Here is a 20,572-nt window from a genome sequence, read left to right as displayed (position 1 = left end):
CCGTGTATCCCCTATAGATTTAATGGTTTCTTTTTGAAAGCTACATGGCCTAGCACACGGCCTGGCACACGGGCGTGTAAGGCCATTTTGAAGGTTACACGGCCTGACACACGGGCATGTGGCTTGGCCGTGTAACCCAAGTTAGAGAGTTACACGGGCATGGATATGGGCAGAGACACTGTCGTATGTCCCTATTTTGAAAGTCACATGGCTTGAAACACGGGCATGTGTCTCAATCGTATGAGTCACACAACTTGGCCAGACGACTGTGTAACCCTTTAGTCCAAAATTTTCAAATTTTTCTTAAACTTTCCAAATGTTTTCGATTTAGTCCCGGATTGTTTCTATAGTATTTTTAGGGGCTCGAGGGCTCGATTAAGGGACATTATGATTGCATTTGAATGAAATTAGATTATGTTTGCATTGAGATATGAATTGAATGGTTTACTATTCTGTTTGTTTGGTAATGCTCTGTAACCCTATTCTGACGACAGATACGGGTTAGGGTTGTTACAGTGTCATGTAACCATTTCAAACTTAACTATACGGTGACTAAAAATGAATTCAAATAGCTTAGTGATCAAATTGAAAATTTTCATAGTTTGATGACCAAAATAGAAACGTACGAAAATTTTAGTAACTAATTAGGTAGTTTAACCTTTAAATTTTGACTTAAATACTCAATTAACACTTGAATTTGTCACTTTCTTTCAATTTGGTACTAATGGTTATTTTATCCCAACTTGATATTCGATTTTTTTGTCCATTTGATACCTTTTTTAACTTTTTTAAATTTGAACTCATGTCACAAATGATGTCATCATCTAAAAGAATAATAAAATCCCAAAAATTTAAAATAATAATAAAATTTCAAATTAATAAAATAACTTAAAATTCTAAATAACAAAATGAAAATAAATGTTCATCTACCTTTTAAGATTAAATATTTACAATTGTTTTAAATCATATTTTTTATGACTTCATCTAGCTTCATTGAATGATCTTCCATTTTTCTTTCAATTTTCAAAATTGAAAAGAAAATTCACAATTTTCCCTTCTTGATTTTCAAAAATCAAACCCAATAACAAACAAAGAACACAAAATCTTCAAAGAAGAAATAACAAACAATGAACTTAGAATCTTCACAAAAGCAACAAAGAACTCAATATCTTCTCAAATTCAATCTCAATAATAGACAAAGAACTCAACATTTTCAACCCAACATAATTTCAATCTAGAAAAAATATTTACAACCTAATATGATATTATGAACCTAGAATAAGAGCAAGAATCTAAACAATTTCAAGAATTTAAAATTATTTGAAAATATGAAATTTACAACCTATAAAGAGAGCAAGATGTCATAGGTTAATTTCAATTTTCTGTTAATTCTGATATTAGTCAAAATACGTTGTGTTTTAGTGTTGATGATGTTAGTAATATGGTGAGTTCAAGGAATAAGGAATACGATGCGTTTAGAGCAAACGGGTCATTTTGCAGCAAGGCTTTTAAATGAAATGGAATGTTTCGTTAAGTTGTTATCTCGATAGTTGTGCTAACTGTATTTCAATTGTTAGAATGACTCTATTAGCCTTTAAAGTAGCAGGCTAGCTTAAGGTGGTTATTATGTTAGTTATGGAATGAAATTCAGTGTTTCTCTTCTCAATTTCTCTCTGTTTCTTCTCTTTTCTTCTTCTAAAATCGGGAAACAAACTCTCACTGTGACAAGGCATCAGAGTCAGTACATTCTAGGATGACAGGCAATAGTGTATCCATTCAGCTCCAAAAGGAAGTAAATCACCTCTAGTAGGAGATGGTTAAGATGCAAACTACTTTTTTGCAATAAGACACTTGTTTGGATGGCTGATTGAAGGATCCAAAAGATGAGTTTAGAGGGGAACTTAAGGTAGAGCTTTAAGGCTTGTTTGAACAATATCTGGGTTGATTGTTAACTTCTTCTTCCACAGATGAGTCACCGGACAAAGGAAATGGAGTTTTAGGAGGACCTCCTTTAGGATTCCCACTTAAGGAACCTGTACCAGGATTGCCTCAGTACGCATGTTGTCAACACTAGCAAGGGGTGATTTGGGCTATTTTTCTCAAGGTGGAAGTATGGAACCGGTTTCTCGACATCACAAATTGGAATGCCCCCGGTTTGATGACAATGACTTCAGAGGGTGGTGGGCCAAGCTTGAGTAGTATTTTGAAGTAGAAGGCATCACTGCTAATGTAAAGGTCTGTACTATCATGCTGCACTTAGAGGGAAAAGCTTTGGTTTGACATCACTTTTATACCCAAAGACATGGTGGTTTTCACATGCTTTCATGGGAGACATTGTAACAACTCATTTTTTAGTGGTGTCGCAAATAGTGGTTTTGGGACCACAAATTCGATGAGTAAGTTCGTATAATTAGTATTTAAATTATACGAGTCAATAATAATTTTTATATTGAATTTTTATTTGATGAATTTAACTAATTGAATTAAAAGTTAGTATAAATGGTTCGGTTCAAAAGTCAAGTGGTTATTGAAAACAAGGTATTATGACCTCGTTTCTGTAATTTAGGGTCAAATAATTTTATTAAATATTTACAGAGTCGTATTATAAGTGAATTAAAGTTTGGTTTGGTAATTTTGATGATTGATTGCTTAATTAAGGTAAAATGATTAAATTGTAAAAGAGGTAAAAGATAATCGCTATAGATTTAAAATGCTAAAAGGACCAAAATGGTAATTAACTATGGTCAAAAAGCCCAACCGGTGGTGACATGACGAAGAGGAAGAGAGAATTATTTTGATGGTAGGGCGGACTGGAGAAGGCCTTGAATAGCGGTGGCTCATGGCAACGACGACTAGAGTTTGAAAGAAGAAGAAGAAAAAATTAATCAAGGGAATGGGATCATGATTTTTTTGGATAAAAGAAAAAAGTTATTTTTATTTAATTTTTGTAATTTTGTTACTTTGTAATTTTTATTTAATTATTGTCAATTTTGAAATTTTAATATATATTTATTTTTGTTTATAAAATATTTTTATAATTTTATTTATTTTATAATTTTATTGATTTTTTAGATGATGACATTATTAGTGACACGTGTACAATTGTAGAGTGACACGTGTTCAAATTTAACAACGTTAAAAAAACAACATGGTGGAAAAAAGAATATTTAGGGGCTAACTAAAAAGAAATAAAAAGTTGAGAGAAAGTGACAAATTCATGTGCTAACTGAATATTTAAGCCTTAATTTTTCAGATAAAAAGTAAATTTAGATGCAAAGCGGTTAGATGAAAATTGAAACGGATGTAAAAACTCTTCCTTTTTCGTCGAGATTAATTTTAAAATGGTAAATTATACACTATTAGTAAGTTTATATTTTGGTCATTCAACTTCAAAAAGCTACAAATTGGTCACTAAATTATTCAAAAGTTTTCATTTAAGGCATCGAGATTTTTGTTTATAAAATATTTATTTATTTTATATTTTTAATGATTTTTAGATGATTATGTCATTAGTACACGTGTCCAAACTTAATAACGTTACAAAAAAATATTGAAATGGTGGACAAAAAAATTGTAACAGCCCGATTTTGGGCCTAGTCGGAATAGTGGTTTCGAGACCACAAATCTGACGAGAAAAAAGTTATTTTTATTATATTTTTATGGTCTAAAATTTCACGGAATGATTTCGTGAAAATTTCGTTCAAAAATTTCGACGTATGGGCACTCAATTTAGCCAAAAGAACTAAATTGTAAAAAGTGCAAAAGTTGAGTTCTACATGTTAGAAGTGTCCAATTGTTATGAAATTTTAAATTGGAGGTCCTTAAATGGTAATTAGACCATTGGTTACATTGTGAACAAAAATGGGCATGAGATAAGTGAAATAGGAAAATTTTAAGTTAGGGGTATTTTGGTAAATTGGTAATTAAAATGTATTAAAAAGACAAAATAGGCCAAAAATCATCATCTTCAAGCCTTGGCCGAATTTCACAAGGGGGGAAGCCATTTATAGGGTTTTCAAGCTTCCAAGCTCCATAGTAAGTGATTCCAAGCCCCGTTTTTAATGTTCTTTACGTTTTTGGAGTCCCGGTAACTTGATTTAGCTTATTCTAGCAATAATTTAATCTAGAGTTTATATTTGGAAAAATACCCATAGGTGAAATGTGTTTATTTTGATGTTTTATGGTAGAATATGAAGCTTGAAATTATGTTAAACAACTTTTTCTAAGCGATTTTAAGTGAAAACGAGTAAAACGACATAATCGGTAAAAATACCTAATGTTCATAAGTAAGTGTTAGAGTGGGAATTCGATGTTGCCATAGAAGGGAAAAATGTTCAGCATGTCATAATACATAAGAATAAGGGATGAAGTTTAATTTACGAGCTTTGGGGTAAAATCGTAATTTTGTGAAACTTTAGGGGCAAAAATGTAATTTTTGCCAAAGTGTGATTTTAGGACTAGATTGAATAATGTGAGTGTTAAATAAGTTAAATGTATTATTATAAGCCAAGAAAGATAAGGAATTGACCTTGAAAGCATGATGGTAAGTTTGCATGTGAATAATACATTGTTTTAATTTTATTTAATATATTGTTGAGATATGATTGAACATAGAATAAGTGTTTGATGTAGATTACAAAATGTGAATAAATTGGAAAATTTGGTAAAATGTTGTGAAGTAAGGTTCCCGATTGAACACTCGGATTTGACCGGGATTCTTTGAATGTAAGGGGTTGCTAAGTGCAGATTCCCCAAATCATTGATCAAAAAGGGGTTGCTATGTGCTGATTCACCGTATCATTGATTATAAGGTGGTTGCTAAGTGTTGATTCCACAGTATCCTTTATTGTGAAAGGGGTTGCTATGTGCTGATTCCCCGTATCATTGATTATAAGGTGGTTGCTAAGTGTTGATTCCACCATATCCTTGATTGTGAAAGGGGTTGCTATGTGTTGATTCCCCGTATCATTGATTATAAGGTGGTTTCTAAGTGTTGATTCCACCGTATCCTTGATTGTGAAAGGGGTTGCTATGTGCTGATTCCCCGTATCATTGATTATAAGGTGGTTGCTAAGTGCTGATTCCACCGGGATCCTTTGAACATGAGGTGGTTGCTAAGTGCTGATTCCACAATGTAACGGTTAATATTCCGAAGTGTTCATCGGGGAAATTGGATAAGTAAAAATATATGTGAATCGAATAAGGTTACGTGATGAATATTGGGTTCGATATTTAATCGACCCTTGAGTAAGATGAAAAGAAGTAATGAAATTATGAAAAAGTAAAATGGGCAACAAAATAGTTTTAGATAGTAACAATAGTGTGAGTTTGAAAAATCACCAAAAATTGTGGAAATTAAATTAGAGAGTGAATGAGATATGAAATGAAAGATTAAGGAGTCTATTTTTACATAAAAGAAACAAAGCAAGCAAAAGAGTTATACATTTTGAGATATTTGAATTTTAGTGAGGCAGGGTTGGATTGATTTCGTAATCCCCTGTTCTGACTTTGAAAAATAATTAAAAATTTTAAAAAAATAATTACAAGTTATAATTTATATTTTTAGAATCCTTAATGAGTTTATTTTCAAAGGAAACAAACAGAAATATCATCAGAATTCTGCACAATGAGATAATTCATTTTTAGTGAAGAGAGGTCAGAGATGTTGAGTAGTGAAATAGGGGTGACTTTAAAGAATAAACTGTACTAATTGGCCAAGTAAAAAATTCTAAAAATTTTATGGTAAGAATATATGTGAGTATAGTTTCTATGAAAATTAACATATATTAATTTGAATCTCCGACGCTTCAGAGAAAAATGATTTAGTGACTCGACTCAAATAGACATCTTTGAATTTAAATATAAGTGAATAGTAAAATTATGTATAATGCTATTTAAGCATGTTTTATACATAAAAGATGTGGAATGGAGAGGAGGAAAATTAATTATATATATGAATGATTTGTGTATAATTGATTATATGCTCGATTATAATCGATAAATGTTGAAATAGGAGTGATGCTTATATTGGTGCATTACTGGTCATGGTAAGCTCATGAGAGAAAATAAAGTTTCATAGCATATGCATGTGGTATATTTGGCATGAAATGATGTCATGAGTGGCTCATGAATTAACTCATGTTGGTAAGTTGATGCATAACTATAGTATTCAAATATATACATATTTGTAATATTTTGCTATGTGATTCTGAAAAAGGGGAATAAATAGCATACTGAAAATTTGGTCATGGTGCTAGTTTATGTTAAAGGAGTGTTTTATGGCATATCTTAAGTAATGGAATGTTATGAATTTTGAGATTAATTTGCTAGTCAAATAAATGACAAATGAATTGATTTCGTATTCGTAATTTTGACATATGCTTGTTATATGAAACGTAATAATATATGCTTGAATAAACTTTAAGTATTCGGATGACATGGATTTGATGGTGATAAGATTCGAACATTGAATTCATGCAGCACAAGTGATGTATTATTGTTGTGTGATAGCTTGGTTCGAGAAATTGGTTAGGTAAATGGTAAGTGAAAGCATTTATGGATATAGAAGAAAATTTGGAGTGAATATGAAATTTAGCTCAATTAAATGATTTCATCAATTAAACATTGTGTATACCAGAATGTGTTAGTGAATTACATATTCGTAAATTGACATTCGAAGTTCAGTTAGTGATATATGAAAATAACATGAAAAGATTTATGATTGTGACTAATATTGATTCTGACTTAAAGTGGATTCTTCAATATTGGATTGATTTAACGGATATATTGAGCATATGAATGGGTATGTATTGGGCCTCGTAAACCCTAATTAGCGACTCGAAGATAATAATTTGTTGAACTCGGCCATACTTATAATACTTACGCTATATGTTTATTTGGCTAACATGTGTAGTGTACAAGCTTAAGCTTTGGCCAAGTGGTGGCTGAATTATGCCACGTTAAATTTATAAGTTATGCATTGAAATGGTAAGCGCCTAGCTGGGAATATGCTTGTGATCATGGAAAGGGTGGTAATGTTTAAATTATGTAAACTTACTTGAAATGGTTTATCATGTGGTTAATTCCAAAAAGAATTATGTTTAAATGTACTAGCTTGTGACTATGGTTGAATGATATGTTATTGTTTTGTGTGATATTCGTAGGAAATGGGTGTGGAAAGGAAATGAAATACTAAGTTCATACTTGAAGAATAAAATGACGAAAAAGGGGATGATGAGTTGATTTGATGTTGTTATTTAAGCTTAAGTGATGGTTTCATTGTAATACTAAGAATTTTACAAATGTGTTAATGGATGTTATAATTGATAAACGTTGAGTTAAATGGTGAATACGTATAAGTATTGAACTTAACGATATTGAAGTGTACATGAATTAAATGGAAGTTTCTAGTGATATGATTTGAATTAAAAGAATTATTGTGGTATTGAAATATATATATTGGATTGAGAAATTGATTTGAATTGTGAACATGAAAGATTGTGAATTGAATAAAATGGAAATGAAGCATTGAATTACATGAGTAAGTATCAGGTCTCGTAGGCCCTATTTGTTATGAATATAATATTTTGAGGATATGTTGTAAATAATTATAAAAGCATGTTAAAAGTTTGAAGAGTTTAAATTTGAATGAAATTTTGTAACTCGGTTTAATACGTTTACATGTGTAAGTGTTCTAGTAATGCCTCATACCCTATTCCGGAGTTGAATATGGGTAAGGGGTGTTACAAAAATCGAGTATGAAATTGGGACAAATAACCATAAATACCAAGTTAAGAGAAAGTGACAAATTCAAGGGATAACCGAATATTTGAGACTTAAATTTTCAGATAAAAAGTAAATTCAGATGAAAAGTCGCTAGATGAAAATTAAAATGGGCCTATAAACTCTTGTCTTCCTCAAGATTAGTTTCAAATTGGCAAATTACACTTAAGGTCATTAAACTATTAATAAGTTTATGTTTTGGTTACTCAACTTCAAAAAGTTACAAATTGGTCACTAAATTATTCGAAAGTTTTCATTTAAGGCATTGGGATGTTAAAACTGTTGTTGTATAACCTTCTTTGTTCGCATTGCTTATACCAATTGAAAGTTCTTCATTAAATTCTTTTTTATAATTTAGTTTTTTTTGCTTAAGGGTGTAAAAAGTCCTCAAACTTAAAAAAAAATTAATTAAGCTCCTTTTTTTTTGCACTCATTTAGGTACTTGAACTTTCAAAATGCATCAAAAAGACCCTCAAACCTTTTCAAAAAAAGCAATTAAGCCCCTACTTTTCTTTTGGACTGTAACACCCCTAATCCATATCTGTCACCAAAATAGGGTTTCGAAGTATTACCGAAGTTTACTGGTCAAACAGACATAAATTTCAAACATTTTGTATTATATAATATTTAGGTCATAAATTAATTAAACTAATACATATTGTCTCTTATTCGAGCCCTCGAAGCCCAAAATACAAGTTAGAAATAAATTGGGACTAATTCAGAAACTTAGAAAAATTTTCAAAGCTTTAGGGTTCACACGGTCGTGTGACTCACACGGCCAAGAGACACGCCCATGTCTTAGGTCCTGTGGACATTAGAAATAGGGACACATGGTCGTGTCCCAGCCCTTGTAACTCTTTGACTTGGGTCACGGCCAATCCACATGCTCGTGTGCCAAGCCATGTACCTATTCGAATGGCCTTGCACTCCTGTGTGCTAGCCGTGTGTCTCACACTGCCCAGTCACACGCCCGCGTGGACTCAAAATGTACCTTAAACAACAATTTTACCATTCCCTGCAAGCTTGGATACTAAACAATTCAAAAATCATTCATTTAACCAGTTCAAAACGCAACCAAACACATTCAAATCACGTCAAAACAATCATCCTAGGTGCCTAAACAATGTACCTTCATTGGTACCACAATTATATCATCAAATTATATTATCAAAATATCATTGAAATCCAAATGATAAACATACCTAATTTAATCCGTTTTGCCTAGTGTATGAACACTTAAACATCAACTTAACATGCCATAATAAAGCTTCAAAAACAGACACGTGTTTATATGTATATATCATACCAATATTAAATTTATAACCTCATTTACATTTAATCCACAAAATAACTATTATTTAGATATCCTAGGTACATGCCGACACAAAAGGTAAACATCACCACATTTGAGTTCGAGATCATTGTTGGATGCTGAATCGGCGATCAAAAGTTAAGTACCTAACCTGTGTACGGAAAACAAAACCGTACGCTGAGTAAAACTTAGTGGTATTTCTATAATTCGAATATTTAAAGACAAAACAATATAATAGACACAATTGAATATTTAAAATCACATTTATTTATACAATAACATTAACCATTCAATACTCAAAACATAAATACATCATTTTATAACATATTCTTATTCAATTCTCATCACTTGCTATATAATAGCTTTTCACAATTTGATCCACATATCATTTGAAACAATAACAATATCCAATTCATGAATACATAATTCATGCATCTCATTTTCATGTTTCAATTCACTATCCCATTTTTAATTCATGTACAATATCATCCAATATCAATCATAGTACCGTTTTATTTAATTACCCCTATTAACACGACTTAGACTCGGACGAATACATGGATCCAACCAACACACCAGTTTAGCACCCAGTGCCTCATTGGATAATCCAAAGTAATAACTGTGCCCAGAGCTATATAAATTTGACACCTACACACACAGACACACACACACACACACACACACACACACACTCTCTCTCTCTCTCTCTCTCTCTCTCTCTCTCTCTCTCTCTCTCCCTCTCTCTCTCTTTCCCTATTTTTACTTAAATCCCTAAATTTTGAATTTTTCACAATTTAGTCCCTATTACTCAAAATTTATAATTTATTCTACAATTCAATCCTTTTTCATTTCTAACTTAAAAATCTATCAATTCAATCCCTAATATTAAAATTATTCAATATAGACAACACTTAAAAACTCAATAATTTCTAAAATTTTGACATGGGTCGGGTAGTATTTAACACCTAGATTACAAAAACATAAAAATTACAAAAAAAGAGACTAAAACTAACCAAATAAACTTGGAAACTTTGAAGCCCCTAAGGCCCTGAGTTTTTCTTTCTTTCTTTCTCTTTTCTTTTTCTTTTCTTTCTTTCCTTTCTGTTTCGTTTTGCTTTCTCTCTTTCTTTATTTCATTTCATTTTATTATATTTACTTTATTATATTATTATATATATTTACTTAAATATTAAGTAAAACATATTATAATATATATTTTAACTTTAATTTAATAATAATATATAATAATTTTATACTAATGCCGCCTCATTAAAGAGTAATGGTATAATTTATTCTTTAGTCCCTTTAATTTTTCTTTAATCTATAATTCAACTTTCACCCTATATGCAATTTAGTCCTTATACATAATTACTCTTAATTCATGTAAATTCACTTAATCAAAACCTAATTAACTACACAACTAGCTTCGTAAATATTTTTAATAAATATTATAAATATTTACAAGTCTGATTTACGGTAACAGAGTCTCGAAAATGCACTTTCCGACACCTGTGACTATCGGGTTGTTACATGCACTCAATTAGATACTTGAACTTTCAAAATGCATTAAAAAGACCTTCAGACTTTTTCAAAAAAAAAACAATTAAGCCCCTGCTTTTATTAAAATTATAAATAAAATTATAAATAAAATAAAATCAATAAAAGCTATAAATATTATTAAAATTTAATAAAAAATTAAATTATTAAAAATTTATTAAAAATTAAAAAAATATAAAAATCGTAAAAAATATAAAAATATGTAGAAATAAAAATAATTATAAAATTTTATAAATTAAAAGAAAATTATACAAAATGAAAAGAAATATAAGTTTTGCAAAAAAATTATAAAATTATCGTACCAAAAGAAACATTTCATAATTTTTCTATAATTTTTATTGATTTTAGTTTTTTATCATTTTCACCACATGTCACGCTGTGTTGCGACACACGATGACTTTAATTGAAAAAAATAGGGGTCGTTAATTTTTTTATGATTTAAATTTTACAATTTTTTTATTTTTTTACGATTTTCATAAAAAATTCTATTTTTAATAAATTTTAAATTTTTAAATTTTTCTTAAATTTTAATTTTTTTCTAAAATTTATTATTTTTATAATTTCTTTTCTAATTTTTAATAATAACATGGGCTTAATTGTTTTTTGAAAAAATTGAGTGTTTTTTTTATGAATTCTGAGAGTTCAAGTACCCAATTAAGTGAAAAAAAGTAAGGGCTTAATTGCTTTTTTTTGAAGAAGTTTGAGGGCTTTTTTATGCATTTTAAAAGTTCAAGTGCTCAATTGAGTGCAAAAAAAGAGAGCTTAATTGCTTTTTTTGAAAAAGTTTGAGGGATTTTTACTCCCTTTAAACATTTTTTTTCATGAAGTAACTTTGAATGTCACAAATTTGCAAACAAAAACCCAAGTAGCTTTCTTCTTTTATCTCCAACATTGATTGTAAAATTGACTTGGATCTAAGATATATTTTTCTACTTGTCGATGGGCATTGATTCATTGTACCGATCATCGAATCATTGATTGGAGCTCATTAGTTAGACTTTAGAAAAAACTTAACAGCTAGTTGATTTAAATACAAACATTCAAATAGTTAAGTGACTTAAATGAAAACTTTTGAATATTTCCGTGACAATTTTGTAACTTTTTGAAGTTAAGTGACCAAAATGTACACTTACTAATAGTTTAGTGAAGTTAGAAATAGTATATCCATTTCAAAAATTCCCCACAACCTCAAACGACAGCGTTTGGCTTTTATCTTCTATCCAGGACGATTTAAACCCTTCAGAAAACCCCTGCCAAAACCAGCAATGCTTTGTAGTTTCAAAAATGGCTTTCTCTGCAAAAACTCCTCGAAGCCTTATCAAATCCGACCTCCCAAGTCCTATCCACAGAAAACTCCGAAAACATAAATTCCTATATATCTCGAACCGACGGAAAACCCATCAAATCTCCTCAACGCAACCCCAACAGCAGCTCTCATTCCTTAACACCAATTCCTTGAACAGCAGCGACCCCAACTCCCATCTCCACCTTCTTTGTATCAATGGGAAACTCCAAGAAGCTCTAAACTACCTTGACTCAATGCAAGAATTGCAGATTCCATTAGATGAAGACACGGCTATTGGTATGGTCAGACTCTGTGAGTGGAAGAGAGCTTTTGAAGAAGGTTCTAAAGTTTACTGTTATGTATCGAATTCGAGTAATTCTTTGAGTCTTAGGCTTGGAAATGCTTTTTTGAGTATGTTTGTGAGGTTTGGGAAATTGGGTGATGCTTGGTATGTTTTCAGTAAAATGGTAGAAAGAGATGTTTTTTCTTGGAATGTTTTGATTAGTGGGTACGCAAAAAAAGGTTTTTTCGATGAAGCTTTGTGTTTGTATCATAGGATGTTGTGGGTCGGGTTTAAGCCTGATGTTTATACTTTCCCCTGCGTTTTGAGAACTTGTGGTGCTGTTCCAAATTTGGAAAGAGGTAAAGAAGTTCATGTTCATGTTATTAGGTTCGGGTTTGAGGCAGATGTTGACGTGATTAATGCTTTGATAACTATGTACGTAAAGTGTGGGGATTTACCAAAAGCGAGGTTATTGTTTGATAAAATGGCTAGGAGAGATAGGATATCTTGGAATGCAATCATTTCAGGGTATTTTGAGAATGGAGAGTATTTGGAAGGGATAAGGTTGTTTTTTAAGATGCGTGAGCACTGGTTTGATCCAGATTTGATGACTATGACGAGTGTGATCTCTGCATGTGAGAGCCTTGGAAATGAGAGATTAGGCAGAGAAATTCACGGATATGTGATTGTAACAGGGATGTCGGCTGATGTTTCAGTTTGTAATTCTTTGATTCAAATGTACTTTAGTCTAGGATGTTGGGAAACAGCAGAGAAGGTTTTTGATAGGATGGAATGGAGGGATGTAGTTTCCTGGACAGCAATGATCTCGGGTTATGAGAACAACGTACTGCCTGATAAATCTTTGGATACTTACAGAATGATGGAACTGCATGGTTTCGCGCCTGATGAGATCACTTTAGCCAGTGTTCTTTCAGCTTGTGCTTATTTAGGAAAGCTAGATATGGGGATAAAGCTTCATGAACTTGCTAAAAGGACAGGCTTCATATCTTATATTATTGTTGCTAATACATTAGTCGATATGTATTCCAAGTGTAAATGTGTTGATAAGGCTCTAGAAGTGTTCCACAGCATTCCTGACAAGGATGTCATTTCTTGGACCGCTATCATTTTGGGACTCCGGCTCAACAATCGGTGCTTTGAAGCACTGATTTTCTTTCGGCAAATGAAAGTGAGTTTAAAACCTAATTCTGTGACTTTGGTATCTGTTCTATCTGCATGTGCTAGGATAGGAGGATTGATGTGTGGAAAAGAGATTCATGCATATGCATTGAGGACTGGCATGGCGCTTGATGGTTTCCTACCCAATGCACTTCTGGACATGTATGTAAGGTGTGGAAGGATGGGACCTGCTTGGAACCAATTTAACTCACAAAAAAAAGATGTTTCGGCATGGAATATTCTGCTGACAGGATATGCACAGCGGGGACAAGGGAAACTGGCTGTGGAGTTCTTCAATAGAATGATCAAATCTAATGTCAGTCCAGATGAGATTACATTTATTCCACTCTTATGTGCTTGCAGTAAATCGGAAATGGTAACCGAAGGTTTGAAGTATTTTAATAGCATGGAACTGAAATATGGTGTCACCCCAAATTTGAAGCATTATGCATGTGTCGTGGATTTGCTTGGCTGTGCTGGGCAGTTGGAGGAGGCTTATGAGTTTATACAGGAAATGCCTATAAAGCCTGATGCGGCTATTTGGGGAGCCTTGTTAAATGCATGTAGAATTCACCGGCAGGTTGAGCTTGGTGAATTTGCAGCTCAACGTATTTTTGAAAGTGATAGAAGAAGTGTTGGGTATTATGTTTTGTTATGTAATCTCTATGCGAACAGTGGTAAATGGGATGAAGTTGCAAAAGTTCGAAAGATGATGAAAGATAATGGACTTGTCATTGATCCTGGATGCAGTTGGGTGGAAGTTAAGGGAAAAATTCATGCTTTCCTCAGCGGTGATGATTTTCATCCTCAAATCAATGAAATAAATGCACTTTTAGAAGGAATTTATGAGAAAATGAGAGTAGCTGGCTTGGGTGGTCCAAAATGTGATTCCATGGATGGAGTTGAAATTTCAAAAGCTGAGATCTTCTGTGGGCACAGTGAGAGACTAGCTGTTGCATTTGGTCTCATTAATACTGTTCCTGGAACGCCTATTTGGGTAACCAAGAATCTCTATATGTGCCAAAGCTGTCACAGTACCATTAAATTCATCTCTAAGATTGTACGACGGGAGATTTCTGTTAGGGATACTGAAGAATTCCACCATTTCAAGGATGGCATCTGTTCTTGTGGTGATGTGGAAATATTAAGGAAAGCTTTGACAAATACGACTTCTGAAAGAAATTGAGAAGTTATTAACTCCCATATAGAATGTAGATATGTAAAAGGCAGCTTAAATGTATTATTGAGCTATGCATCATGGATCAGCCAGTTAAAATTAAAACATTTTACATGTAAATCACAGAAAGACTAGGAAGCTTGGAGGAATGCTGTGAATCATCTCGATGCTCCATTGGCATGAAGAGCGAAAACTGAAAAAGCTTCCTTTCTGTTTGCATTGGGATGTACTTTTAAATGAGGGAAACAGCATTGGGGTTATTGGCATGGTGCTCCCAGAAGCCCGGCAGCCTCCCTTTCCCTGAATTATAAACTTTAGGCGGATATGGGTTGATTCCCATCTTTCAAAGGTGGAGAGGCTCCTTTCGAATCTGCGGGTTTTCAAGGCTGGACAGGTTTTTAGCTTTTGAGTTCCCTTTCTCTGTTTGAGAGAGCTCCTTGACCTGGGCTCTCAACGCTTATAGGCTTGTGATAGATATAGTGCAATTCATACTTGTATCAAGTAGGGGGTTTGTGCCTAGGTTGTAGTTATGGTAAGGTGTTTCTGCTACTCTGCTTTTCTCTCTATTGTATTTCTACTGTAAAGTTAAAATGGGGAAAAGAAAATGGTTTATAAAAGTGAATTTCGCAACGATATCATAATGAAATACATCTATTTTGCTCATGAATTTAGGTTTCTTTTGTTTGAATGTTGAAGAAGCACCCTCGGGGCTGCATATAGGGTTTCTACCATCTAACAAAGCTAAACTCCATTGTAGATACTCATTATGGATGAATCATCTACTTACGGACTTGTCTCTTTAAATTAAATATTAAATATATTCGTGAAGATTTGTTAAACTCTAAGCAGCTTCTGTGCTCCTGCTTGTGATGAAGCATACATTTCATTATGCCCCCAAATCATTTTTTTTGAAAACCCACTGATAAAAAGTATACAGATCTATAAACAAAACAACAAGCTGTTATAAAATAATCAAAATTGAAAATACATACATTCACTCAATTATTCAACTTGATACATACTTTTAGCAAATCAATATATAAATATACATCACCTCGATGTAGAAAGAATGAAGATAAATAAACTCAAGAGATAGGCATCACTGGCTCATATTTTCACTGCCTTCTTTATTGTTTTGAAGGAAGATTTGATGAAGTTGTTTCCCACAGCATAATAATCTTGTTCATCGTCACTAGCTACTATTGGCTTCTTCCTTATGCATTCCACTCCTTTCTTCATACCTCCCAAGATCAAAGATGGTGAAGATGGGATTCGTCGAAAGGCCCTGGCGCTCTCCGACCTCTTAAGAACTCTTTCTTTTCGGCTTCCGATGACTTCACTAGCATTGCTATTTCTCCTTGGTGTTTTGTTGCCTTCTACATTAACATTATTATCTTCTTTCTTCTCTTTCAGGGGATACTTGAGGTCTAGCTTTTTTATGATGTCATCAGTTCCACTCACTTCCTCTGCATCTACATTGTCATTTTGAGGCTCCAATTCTTCTTGACTGTTCTCTAACAGCATTTGGAGCCACCTATCTACATTCCCTTTTCCGCGCTGCCTCCGACTTTCTTCGTCTTCCTCTCCTTTGATGACTGGGTATCGAATTCCTTGTCTCTCCTCTTTTATTTCAAGTCTTTCAAACTTCTGCTCAATTGGTCTTTCATCTTCTAAACCAGCTATGGCTTTATCATGCTCCTCTCGCTTATGTTTGAGGGCATTTCTTGCTGTAATCGCGAGTTCCTCCTCAAATTCTTCATGCTTTTGATCTTCATTTGAAGATAAACCAGCTACAGATGCCTTATGCTCCTCTCGCTTATGTTTGAGGGCATTTCTTGCTGTAATTGCGAGTTCCTCCTCAATTTCTTCATGCTTTTGATCTTCATTTGAAGATAAACCAGCTACAGATGCCTTATGCTCTTCCTCCAGAAACACCCTTAGCTCCTTGTGTGAAGGTGTCATTGGCCTGATTCCTGGTAGATAAAGAACAGTTTTGCTATCTTGTCCTTGGAAGAAAGTATCGGTTCGAGATCGCTTCCTTGCATGTTCCAGTTCCGGCCTTATCTGCTTCTCGAGCTCATCTCGTTGTTTAAATTTCTTGTGAAGTTCCTTCTCCGAGGCATCGCATATCGCCTTTTGCGCTTCGAGTCTTGCGGTGAGAGCATTGGCAGCAGCCTGGTTCAGTCTTACCTGTTCCTTGTAAACAACACTCCTACAACAATCAAAACAATAACTCTTGAAATCTATTTATACAAGACTGAAACATTGTTAGATTAACAGCATGTTTTTGACAAACTTACTGGTGCATGGCATCCCGAATCATCTTTTCCAGCATAGTCCGGTATGAAGATTGAGCCTCGGCCAGCCGCCTGCACTTTTCGGCCCTTCTGCGCCGCTTTATCAGCTCGGCTTCCAAGTCTTGAATGGCAAACTTTTCTTCATCGTTTTTCTTCCTCATTTCACTCACTTCAGCATCCAACTTCTGGATTTCGGCTTGCATTTTGTTTGTTTCTTCCCTTTGTTTCAGTGAATCTCTGGCCATTACAATGGCCTGGTATGGGTTTGTAACAAAATCTGGGTTTTCATTTTCCTTCAAAATGCTACCTTTCATTTTCCTAGCAGCTGAAAAGTTTCAAAAACCAAGACATAAGTATGAGACAAGTGATTGAAGAACACTTTTTTGGAAATCGGGATCGTATTCAAATCCGAATAACATAAACCGACCTATAATAGGAGACTCTGGCCTTATCTGCCTGTTGTAATCCAGTGATTTTAAAGCTGATGAAGAATCATATAGTTCCTTCCGAGTTACAACAACAGCAGCTGGGGCAAGCCCGAATTCATCTTTTGACTTGATAAAATGCTGTGGGAAAGAATGTGAATCCACTGTTTGAGAAGCATTTATTTCCTCATTTTCACCTTCTGCAAACAAGAAGGAAAATGCCCTGTGCCTGAAATCGGAGTTTCGAGAAGCGAAAATTGATAAGAACTGGTTCACAGAAATCCCCAACTGGAAATCCCACCAAGGAACTTGAAATTCCAGCTTGTTATACTTTTTCTTGCACACTTGCCATTGTAGTATCCGCAGATTACTTGCAACCGTCAATCCACCCCCTAAAGATTTCAAATCAGCACCATGGTTAAAACATATCCCAAGATAAAAACAAACAAACAATAGATAGGTTGGTGTTGATGTACTTGAACAAGGAAACCAGTGATCAATGTCCCATGAAAGAGGCGAAGCTGAGTCAGCATGGTAATACAGGACATTTCCGTACGGATCCACTCGGATTACTTCCGGATCAAACCCCGCGTTCCTGATTTAAAACAAACCCATAGATATCAGAAAAACAAAACAAATATATATATTCGTAAGTTTTTCAGTTCAAGTTAATTACCCTAAATGACTAAGCTGCTTCCACAAGAGATTAATGAAGATTTTTGGCTTGGCTGATGGTCTTGCCTTTGGATCAATAAGTGGGAACAGTTCATCCAGTTCCTTTGCTCTCAGATTCTGCAAAATACAAAAAAAAAAAAAACTAGTAGTTAATCTCCATTGCCTCGGTTCTCATTTCATCAAAAAGGAAAAGAAGAACAAAATCACCCAAAACGCCAAAAACCCATTTCTTCTTAAAAGAAAAAAAAAGTGGTAAACAAAATGACCTCGTTTTGGTGCAAAACGTAAGGAATGAAGGTGAAAGGAGGGCCATGGGGGTAGGGACCAAGACTACGGCCCCGGCATATTTTGGCATAGGCTCTGGGGTATCCGAGACCCTCATCGATCACCATTTCCTCGTCGGCGAAGGCGTATTCCACTGCCATTTCTATCAGTGAGATTTTGCTGTTGGTGTTTTTCTTGTGAAGATGGAAGAGACGAATGAGAGAAAATGGGGTGTTTTTGGTTTGGGAATTAAGAAATAGAAGGTAACGGTCGAATTGTGTGTATCATTAAACAATAATATAAGATTTTTCCTTGTTGATAGCTTTAAGTTAAGAGGTGCCACGTAAGCGAAATTCGAAGGGGGGAGTGCAACGGCTACATTATTCTACATTTGCTGGGCTGGTCCCACGCAAAAATTAAATACTTGGCATTTTCCACCAAAAATAGGATGAATAGGATTTAGCATCGTAAATATTTCAATGAATTATCTTACATTATTGAATGAGAGGGTACCTTTCGAAATTCCTTTGTTAACGTTAGGGTGTGGATCGTTGAGTAAATGCCTTTTCTTTTCTTTTTTGTCATTATCTTGATATTTTTAACTTACTATCCCCCGCTATTCGTTTTTCTTTTCTTTTCGAATATTAAATTATAAATATAATTTGGAGATGGATATTAAATTTGTACATGAATTTTAATTTAGTGCATTCAATTCTGATTCATATTTACATAAAATTTTGATTTATTTTCATATTAGATTTATATAATTGTTTGTGTATGTAATATATCAATCTAAAATGGTGCTAATTCAATAATGTTGTTTGTTGAATCAAAGTTCATGTATAGTTTTGATATTTATCTCATATAATTTGTTGACAAACTTCCATATCTTTCGAGTTGATTCACATTTATGATTTAATTTTTGTGTTTGTAAATTTTTATCCATCATAATATAATTATTTATTTTTATATTCATATATAATCAATAATTGAGTTTAGAGTTAAATCAATTATTATAATAAATTGAACTCAAACATGAAAAATTATAAAATTATGATATTTAACACAAACTCCCAAATCTTTTTAAAATTAAACCAATATGATAAATTATGTAAGAATATGTTGAAAATTAAAACATGTTATTGACTAATACATTATTCTCTAAGTTGAATCATAACAATAAAATGTTCAAACAAGACATGACATGAAAAATAACGTTAATTTGACATATGTACACAAATATATCAAAGTTTATACCACTCTTCCGTAAGTTTTATATGATTAATATTTTAACAATTCAATCATTGAATTTATCAAGATAATTGTACTTGTCATGCATGTAAATTTTTAAATTGATCGATATCTTTATCATATCGATATAAAAATATTGTCCGCATCAATTTATATTTAACGGTTGAATTTTTTTATTTATATAAAGCAAATAGTTAGAAAATTTTAATTTACGTCAAACTTGGCATGCTTAACAAATACAAATATTCGATAAATTCAATGATTGGAGTGTAAAAATACTTATCGTATAAGATGTTATAGAAAGGTGTAAAACCACTTTAGTTTTATACAGTGCAACTAGATCCTACCTCTATATAAAGACTAAAACGTAATAAATAAATGTTATGTTTGATAGGAGTATTATTTTTACACATTTTTAATATATGTGTTAGCAATAAACCAATTCAAATTGTAATATTTAGTCACTCCCATTACTTATTTTAGCAAACGAAAGGAAATTTTTTCGCTTATTTTGAAGCGGTCTTATTTCCTTACAAGAATTATTATTCAATCTTTCTAATTCTAATTTTAAATTTATTCTTACTATTTTTTATTTTATGTCTTAATATTATAATACATATGTAATAAATAAAAATTTCCTTGTATTATTACATTAATAACAAAATGAACATATAGGGAAAAAATTAAAATTAAAAGAAAAAGAAAAAAAAGCCCTTGTCCCTCAAATTAAAACTTTTGCCAATGCCAAATATCCTTAAAATAATTCATTTAAAATTTAAATTGAGCAATATCAATGGCACTTTTATCCTTTTGTATATAAGAAGTTTATTAATGGGTTGCTTTAAGCTTTATAAAGTTGAAAATCTAATGTTTGAATTTGAAAATAAGGAAATGATGTAATAAAAGTTACTACTCTTTTACAACAAATGAAAGATAAATATTTTATGTCACCCAAAAGGCACGGCATTAGGGATTTTTGGTCAAAGGATTTAATGTGCACGTATTTTTCTTCCATTTTGGAACCAAAGAAGCTAAATCAAATCAATTGGCTCATCCTTATTGTTTTAATAAGGTATAATGAAAAT

At 32.7% G+C, this 20,572-nt stretch overlaps 2 protein-coding genes across 2 annotated transcripts; one reads left to right on the top strand and one right to left on the bottom strand.

Moving 5' to 3' along the window:
• Positions 1-11,916: 11,916 nt before the first annotated feature.
• On the top strand, positions 11,917-15,242 carry LOC105777631 (pentatricopeptide repeat-containing protein At1g15510, chloroplastic). Its single transcript, XM_012600988.2, has one exon. It carries the CDS (start codon positions 11,936-11,938, stop codon positions 14,582-14,584), a length of 2,649 nt encoding a protein of 882 aa, XP_012456442.1. The 5' UTR covers positions 11,917-11,935; the 3' UTR covers positions 14,585-15,242.
• A 275-nt stretch (positions 15,243-15,517) lies between these two features.
• On the bottom strand, positions 15,518-18,522 carry LOC105777641 (uncharacterized). The gene is made up of 6 exons (XM_012600998.2): positions 18,239-18,522; positions 17,974-18,089; positions 17,774-17,892; positions 17,300-17,689; positions 16,876-17,197; positions 15,518-16,787 (listed from the first exon to the last, which is right to left on the bottom strand). The coding sequence occupies exons 1-6, from the start codon at positions 18,395-18,397 to the stop codon at positions 15,683-15,685; spliced, it is 2,211 nt and encodes a 736-aa protein (XP_012456452.1). The 5' UTR covers positions 18,398-18,522; the 3' UTR covers positions 15,518-15,682.
• Between the last annotated feature and the right edge of the window lie 2,050 nt (positions 18,523-20,572).

The sequence above is a fragment of the Gossypium raimondii genome, chromosome 2 (genome assembly GCF_025698545.1).
Source record: "Gossypium raimondii isolate GPD5lz chromosome 2, ASM2569854v1, whole genome shotgun sequence".
Classification (NCBI taxonomy): Eukaryota; Viridiplantae; Streptophyta; class Magnoliopsida; order Malvales; family Malvaceae; genus Gossypium; species Gossypium raimondii.
This window is presented reverse-complemented; position numbering and strand designations above follow the sequence as displayed.

Excerpts from the sequence above, each read along its gene's own strand:
- LOC105777641 (XM_012600998.2), bottom strand. The coding sequence starts at position 18,397 with ATGGCAGTGGAATACGCCTTCGCCGACGAGGAAATGGTGATCGATGAG. Across the intron at positions 18,090-18,238 it reads ACGTTTTGCACCAAAACGAG|AATCTGAGAGCAAAGGAACT; the intron begins GTCATTTTGTTT and ends TGTATTTTGCAG. Across the intron at positions 17,198-17,299 it reads GCCAGAGTCTCCTATTATAG|CTGCTAGGAAAATGAAAGGT; the intron begins GTCGGTTTATGT and ends GAAACTTTTCAG.
- LOC105777631 (XM_012600988.2), top strand. The coding sequence starts at position 11,936 with ATGGCTTTCTCTGCAAAAACTCCTCGAAGCCTTATCAAATCCGACCTC.